The following is an 8,405-nucleotide window of genomic DNA, read 5'->3' on the forward strand; positions in this document are numbered from 1 at the left end:
TAAATGCTGGAGAGGGTGTGGAGAAAAGGGAACCATCTTGCACTTTTGGTGGGAATGTAAATTGATACAGCTACTATGGAGAACAGTATGGATGTGCCTTAAAAAACTAAAAACAGAACTACCATATGACCCAGCCATCCCACTACTGGGCATATACCCTGAGAAAAACACAATTCAGAAAGAGTCATAAACCAATGTTCATTGCAGCACTATTTACAGTTGCCAGGGCATGGAAGCAACCTAAATGTCCATTGACAGATGAATGGATAAAGAAGATGTGGCACATATATACAATGGAGTATTACTCAGCCATAAAATGAAATGAAATTGAGGTATTTGTAGTGAGGTGGATGGACCTAAAGACTGTCATACAGAGTGAAGTAAGTCAGAAAGAGAAAAGTAAATACCATATGCTAAAGCACATATATGGAATCTAAAAAAACAGTACTGATGAACCTAGTGGCCGGGAAGGAATATAGATGCACATATAGAGAACAGACTTGAGGACACTTGGGGGACGGGGAAGCTGGGATGAAGTGAGAGAGTAGCATTGCCGTATATACACTAACAAATGTAAAATGGATGGCTAGTGGGAAGGTGCTGCGTAATATAGGGAGATCAGCTCAATGCTTTGTGATGACCTAGACGGGTGGGATAGGGAGGATGGGAGGGAGGCTCAAGAGGGAGGGAATATGGGGATATATGTATACTTATAGCTCATTCACTTTGTTGTACAACAGAAACTAATGCAACATTGTAAAGCAATTATACTCCAATAAAGACATAAAAAATTTTAAATAAATAAATACTCAATAAATGTTTCTTGAATTGCACTGCCTAGAGATTTGCTCCAGCCCACTGGGCTTGCTAGTGTTCTCTGATACAGCTTACATATTAATACTATCATGTATTTAATACCTACCATGTGCCAGGCACTAAGTCCTTACTTATAGTATCAAATAATAATTATTAATAATTCTTAATAATATTTAGTAATAATTATTAATCCTCAAAAGAATACTCAGGAGTGATGTTTTCTTTCATTTTTTTACATTCACAAATGAGGAAACTGAGACTTAGAGATGTTATATATATGGTAAGTAAAAGAGGTAGAATTTATATCTATAGTTTTGTTTTCTATCCTATACTGTTTTGTGCAATCAATATAGTGCCTATAAGCAGTTCATTAGTATTTTTAGTGTACATTAATTCTGCCCCAAATCTTTTATTAACTAATACTGGAATCTAGGACAAGTTCTCAGATATCTCGATGGGTCTTAGTCTCTCCACCTATAGCACCAGGAATTAGATGAAGTTAACTCCTCGGTCCCTTCTAGCTCTAAAATTACATGCATCTGTGAGTTCCTAGACTTTCAAGCATTTGATTTTGCAACTCTATCTGCTTCTGTATTTCTATCTGTTTCATACTGTGATAACATCCAAACCACATAAAACAGTTTCCATTTCCACGAATTCTTCTCTTGAAACCACTGGACTTATTTTGAAATATGAAAAGTACAATGGATGGAGTCATATCACCAAAGCCACAGAAGGGAAGCTCCTTCCTCAAACAGTCTACGTCTTTCTCAACAGAGTTAATACCATTGGTTTAATTACCTATTAGATAAAAATACTCACTAGTGAGAGTATTTCTGAGGAGAGTAATGGAAGAACAAAATTTTAGGCTATCTAATTGTGGTACTAGCCCTTGTGCATATTTTGGTGGAGGGTGGGGGTAGGGAATTAAACACTAGTCCAAAATATATTTGTTATTTACAAAATTTACTAGTTGTAGAGTTTGGAAATATAAGGGGGAGGAGGGAGGAAGAAGAACCTGATCCAAATCCCTTTTTGCACCAATGAAATAGTACAGGGTGGCTGAAGGAGCCCTTGGTTCTTTTCTTGGTGAAAACCTACTGTGAATCACTTAACCTCTCTAAGTGTCACTTTGCTCATCTTCAAAATTAGTGGGTTTGGATCAAATAATATCTCAGGTTGTTCCAAGTCTGTGAATTAGCTCAAAGGGTATGAAAACCTGGCAAGAAATTGCTTTTAAAAGGCAGTAGCAAGTTTGAAAACTTATCCTTAACTTGAAGCAAAGAAGATCAGTTCTTAGGTTGAAGGTCATAGCCCCAAATGAATTACGAACTAAAATTTAAGCCTATTTTTTAAAAGCTACAGTAACAATGAAAGCTTTAAAATTCTAAGTCTAACCTAAATAACAGATTCCTGAGCTTCACTGCTGAGCCACACAGCAGTTTTGATGTATTTTCTCCACTGGTGGTGCAGAGATGAAGAGGAAAGCAAGCAGGAAAGAAATCAGGACACGGAGGTCAGCACAGAGGTTGATCCTAAAAATTTCAGAGGTGGATTAGAGAGAGGAAAATAGAAAATGTAGGGCTCAGTCAATTCATAAATGTATTACCTGTGTTGTAGGATTTTCTTATAATGCGATTGTCTTCTAGGATATGGTAACCAATTCTGTGCTCTTTCCAGCCATTCTCAACAACTGCACAAATGCAGATCATTCTGCCCGTCAGTCTTCATCTTCCCAAACTAAATGAGATTAGTTTGGGGCCTGTTATCATACATTCCATTTCACTGTGAAACTCAATATTTGAGTTTTCCTTTCTGATCATTTTCTCTCCAGCAGGATTAGGTAGCTCATTTCCAAATTTTATTTTTTCCATGCTTGATATTTACTACCTCCCTATGTACCCAACACCATGCATCCATATGCTAACAAACATGCTAGAATCGAGGCAGAGTGGGTGCCTGGTGGGGTGACCAAATATGAGAAGGTAATTTTTAATCAGTGTTTTAACACTGGAAACAAGCTTTGTTATGGAGTAACAGCACTTAAACAGAATAACTTAAATAGAATAACTTTGTTTATGGAATTTTTGTAATCTTTCCTTGAAATGGAGAAATGATTTGAAGAAGTACTCATCTCTCTACCTACGCCTCTACAGCACACATTCCGCAGAAAAAGGAACAGGGAAACAACAAGAAGTCACTGAATATTTAAATAGTAGGCTCGAGGCTGGGGAGTAGCATCAGCAAGAAGAAAGGCAGATGAGATGAAGGCAAAGTGTCACTGACTTTTGCCTCTGTCCCTGGAGAGGAGATTGCTGACATAGAGTCTCTCTGGCCTTCCCAAGACCGTCTGGCATGAAGATATAACTCCAAGGTAAGATTCCTGAGCAAGCAGCTTTATCCTACAGCTATCATCTGCATAGATTCTCTAGGCTTTCTCCAGATCAGTTTCCCGAGGTTCTGTGGTTCCCTCCCCCATAGTAGCTCGACGTCCCCAAGCCCAGGTGGGGTCTTCCTGAAAGCCACTTGTGCCAAAGCTGTCACTATAGCAAGGTTTCAAAATAACTCTAAATCTGACAGCCTCTGCCCCTATAGATGAACACTTAGATTTTTTCAGAAATCCCTGGTGGTACTCTAGAATTCAGTAGGCGGCTTTGGGAAGGAAAGAAATATGACATTAAAAGGGCAAAATGAGGCTCTTGCTAGCCTTAATATAACAAATCGAGGGGACTTCCCTGGCGGTCCAATGGTTAAGAATCCACGATTTCACCGCAGGGGGTGTGGCTTCGAGGGTTCGATCCCTGGTCGGGCAAACTAAGATCCCGCATGCCACCCAATGTGGCCAAATAAAACCAAAACAAGTTGAGCAAACTAAGGGGTAAAAAGTTCCCGAATGCCTAATATGTGCCATGAAGGGAGCTAAGTGGTTCATATACATTATCTCACTTAGTCCTCATAAAAAGTCACCGGGGTTTACAAGGTGAAAGGGGCTCAGAGTTAAGAGTCCAAAATCACAGAGCTGTTTAAGTGGTAGAGGTAGGATCGAAACCCACTTCTGTGGGATGCCAGAGCCCCAGTTCTGCCCCACTAATTTATAAGCAAGTACTTCAAAACCGTTTTAAAAGATGTTTAAGGATGAAGAAATCTCCTGGTCATGTGCAATAAATCAAAGTTCTTAGGAAACTTTATATGCTCTTCAGAACGACTACCAGTGTTGCTTTTGCTCAAGTCCTGCATTACTTTCAGATGCCCTTCTATACAGAGCTCAGCCACACAATTTTTAATAAAATCTTCCCTATAATTCAGTTTCTTGTATGCACATACACAGAGAGACCACACACATACACACACACACACAGACATACAAACACTACACGTATACACACTGCACAGATACACCCAGACCGCAGAGACCACACACAAATACACCACATTTGCACAGATCACAGATACACACACACACAGCTCCACACACACCCCATGAATTTATACACACACTAGAGATACACACACGCCACAGAGACACACACCATATATGCACATACATACACACAAATGCACCACAGATATATGGACAGACTACAGACACACACACACACACACATACACAAATAGACACACACAGGCCATACACACACAGTATCAGAAATCCTCCGTGGGATTTTGTTTCTCCTTGTCTACTCAAGCCCCAATGTCTATACAGTTTCCACCATATCATCTCATTAACATCTCACCTCCTGCTACTGGCCTCTTCTCTCCATCCTACTCCTTTCCAAATAGGGAGCACAAGCTCTTTTCTTTCCATTCCCCAGAGCAACCACCAACACAAGAAGTTGTGATCAATGAGGTTAAGGGAGACATTACACCATGTCAAACCATAACAAATGGATTCAAATTAAATATTAGACATTCCTTATTTTAAATCCCCTGTGTCATCTCTGCTTCTCAATATCCCATTGACCCTTCCTCCTCTGCAAGCCTCCTAGTCTCCTGCTGTGTTTTCCTGGGGCCCCTCTCTGAAGACCATCCTCCCTCCTCCCCCCCTTCTCATGGTCCCAGGACCTTCACCCAGCCTCTTCCTTGGGCTCCCACTCTTTCACTCATCATTGTCTATCCATTCCACGTCCCAAAACTTCACTTTTTATTCCCAAATAGACTACCAAGATATCTTCCTGAAGAGAACCATTTTTCTACTTCGGGGGAAATTTTTGCAACTCCCTTAGCCAGCAGAATTAAGGTAGTTATGGTTTCAATAGCAATTATTTTATTTCTTCTCTCTGTATATTCTTAGGATGTTTTTGATTAGTGAAAAAAATCATTAGTAATTTCCATTGCTTTATCCAATTTATCAAAAAACAGTTTGTTGATGTGACTCTGTTATAATAGCTATTTTCCAAAATATTCTCACATTTATATTTTCAATACTATAGGAGCAGTTATTCAAGAAATGGGATATTTTGGATAATCAAATACTCCATTTCATGGAGCGTTATCAAAATACACTACACATGGATTACCAGTTTTCAAAGAAGTAACATAAAACATTTATTGGGTTCCCCACCTGCCACAGTGGAGGTATGGTGGGAGATGTTGAATATGAAATTTAACCCCTGTAAGCCTCACTTTCTCCTCTGTTTAAACATTTGCCTTTGTATGGAAAAAAAGAAATTATTTTTATATGAAGTTTCCTGCATACAACAAGTACTGGATAAATATCAGTTCCTTGACTCCTCTCTGTCTTTCCCCTCCCCGAGTAAGAAAGAACTACTGCTATATTCTACATACACTTTCCTCTTTCATTGATGATTTTGAAGGTACTTCACAATCTTACGGCGCCGAAGGGCTCCTGTATGAATATCAGTTCTTACTGTTATGTGCTGAGTGTTAGGATACTAGGTAATAGCATTTACTATATATAATTAGCTCATGGGAGAAATCTAATTATAGCTCCCTATGATTACTAACTTGCAGCCATTGTTGTCATTTTTGTTATTCAATTTCGTTATTAACATTGCCCTGACCAAGTCTTAGTCAAGTAAAACTGATTCTTCACCGACTTATTCAAGAATCTGTGCCCATCAAGAAGGGTCAGACTTCTGGTTAATGTCTAAATAGAAGTTTTGGGGGTTTTTTTGGCTGAGCCAAGGTGGCACATGGGATCTTTTTTATCCGTGTCCCCTGCATCGGCAGGTGGACTCTCAAGCACTGCACCACCAGGGAAACCCCACAAGGGATCTTAATTACCCGACCTGGGATAAAACCCGTGCCCCATGCAGTGGAAGCGTGTAGTCCTAACCACTGGATTGCCAGAGAATTCCCTAAATAGGATATTTTTAACTGCCTAAATTAATTACTTAATGAAGTGAGAATATTCCAAACTTATTTCTATTTCATATTAATTTCATTGCATCTGTAGTATTTCTATTTTTGATGCCCAAATTAATCTGATCTTAATTCCTCACACAAAATAAAAGAAAAATATCTGATTTGTATTATTGTAAACATATTGTTTGTCATTTAAAAAATATTGTCATTTTGACTATGAATATGCAAAAATTACTATTTTAATTTCTATATTTAACCATTTCTTTTGCTTCTTTTTTGTTGTTATTTTCAGTTTCTCATTCCAATTATGGATGTGATCAACTCTAATGATTACCTGCTCAATGTCTCTACTTTAATAAGAAACAGCATTCAACACCTGCCTCAAAAGTGATCGTTGCACTTCTTTTTTTCACATCATTTATAATTGGCACTATCACCAACGGTTTCTACCTATGGGTGCTAAAATTCAAAATGAAAAAGACTGTTAATACTCTCTTATATTTTCATCTTATTCTCTCTTATTTTATTTCAACATTATTTTTGCCATTTCTGGCCATCTCCTACCTTCAGGAAAATCACTGGAGCTTTGGAATGGCCACATGCAAGGTCTTCAATAGCATTTTGTCTGCAGGGATGTTTGCCTCTGTTTTCTTCCTCTCGGCCATCAGCATTCATCGTTATCTTCTCACTCTTCACCCGGTGTGGTCACAGCTGCACCGAACCCCACATTGGGTTTCCAGCATCGTCTTGGGAGTCTGGATATTTGCCACTGCCCTCAGCATGCCCTATGTGGTTTTCAGGGAGGCACATGATGACCATAAAGGAAGAGTGACCTGCCAGAATAACTACGCTGTGTTTACCAACTGGGAAGGCAAAAAGATGTAAACATTAGGAAAATGGATTCATGTAGCCTGCTTCAGCAGCCGCTTCTTGCTGGGCTTCCTTCTGCCTTTCCTCATCATCACCTTTTGTTATGAAAGAGTAGCCAAAAAGGTGAAAGAGAGGAGCCTCTTCAAATCCAACAAGCCCTTCAAAGTCATGATGACTACCGCTATCTCTTTCTTTGTGTGTTGGATGCCCTACCATGTATACCAAGGTTTAATTCTAAGAACAGATCACTACTTTTCCAGTTGACTCTGATACAGTGATAACTACTTCTTTCAATACTGTCTTTTCTCCCACACTCTACCTATTTACTGGGGAGAACTTCAGAAAGCTTTTCAGGAAGTCTGTTCTTGCTCTTTTTGAGTCAACATTCAGTGAAGATTCTTTGGGAGAAAGGACACAGAACCTAAATTCAGAAGCCGATATTTAAATTCTGGATCCCAGAGAAAAGAATGGATTCTTAGTCAATGATATCACCAGAGACAGACCCTCAACTCTTGTATAATATAGTCCCTATATTAGAGAGACACCTGGGCTGTATTATAGTTAGATCTATGAATATTATAAGGGCTGTAAAATGTGATGGGTAATGTCGCAAATGTGATTTTTTTTTTTACTTTCGTTGTGGTAAAATATATATAACATATAACACCACTTTTCATTGTACATTTTAGTGGCATGACCTAAATTCACAATATTTTGCAACCATCGCCACTATCCATTTCCAAAATTTTTTATCACCCAAAAGAGAAACTCTACACATTAAGCAATAACTCCTCTTTCACGCCCCTACCCCCTGCCCTTTCCCCTAGCTCCTCATATCCTCCAATCTGCTTTCTATCTCTATGAATTTGCTATTCAAGATATTCCATATAAGTGGAATCATACAATATTTCTCCTTTTGTGTCTGGCTTATTTAACGTAGCATAATGTTTTCAAGGTTCATCCATGTTGTAACATGTATCAGAACTTCATTCTTTTTATGGCTAAATAATATTCTGTTATATGTATATACCACATTTTGTTTATCCATTCTTCTGTTGAGAGACATCTGAGCTGTTTCCACCTTTTGGCTATTGTGAATAATGCTACCATGAACACTGGTATACAAGTGTCTGTTTGAGTCTTTATTTTCAATTATTTTGAATTGCTGGGTCATGTGGCAATTCTATGTTTAAGTTTTTGAGGAATTGCCACTTTTTTCCACAACAGCTGTACCATGTTGCATTCTCATCAGCAATGTACAAAAGTTCTAGCTTCTCCATACCCTCACCAGCACCTATTATCTTCCTTTTTTTCAATTATAGCCATCCTAGTTGGTGTGAACTGATGCAAATGTGATTCTTAACCTTTGATTTTTGAGGCTATAGGAATATCAT

The 8,405-nt window shown here is 38.6% G+C and overlaps 1 protein-coding gene across 1 annotated transcript; it reads left to right on the top strand.

The window, feature by feature from the left end:
- The first annotated feature begins 6,448 nt into the window (after positions 1–6,448).
- GPR33 (G protein-coupled receptor 33) lies at positions 6,449–7,456 on the top strand. The gene is given in 4 exon segments (XM_065872919.1): positions 6,449–6,509; positions 6,512–7,243; positions 7,246–7,278; positions 7,281–7,456. Coding segments are annotated over 4 exon segments (1,002 nt in total).
- The last annotated feature ends 949 nt before the right edge of the window (positions 7,457–8,405 follow it).

Source organism: Phocoena phocoena, chromosome 2 (assembly GCF_963924675.1).
Source record: "Phocoena phocoena chromosome 2, mPhoPho1.1, whole genome shotgun sequence".
NCBI lineage: Eukaryota > Metazoa > Chordata > Mammalia > Artiodactyla > Phocoenidae > Phocoena > Phocoena phocoena.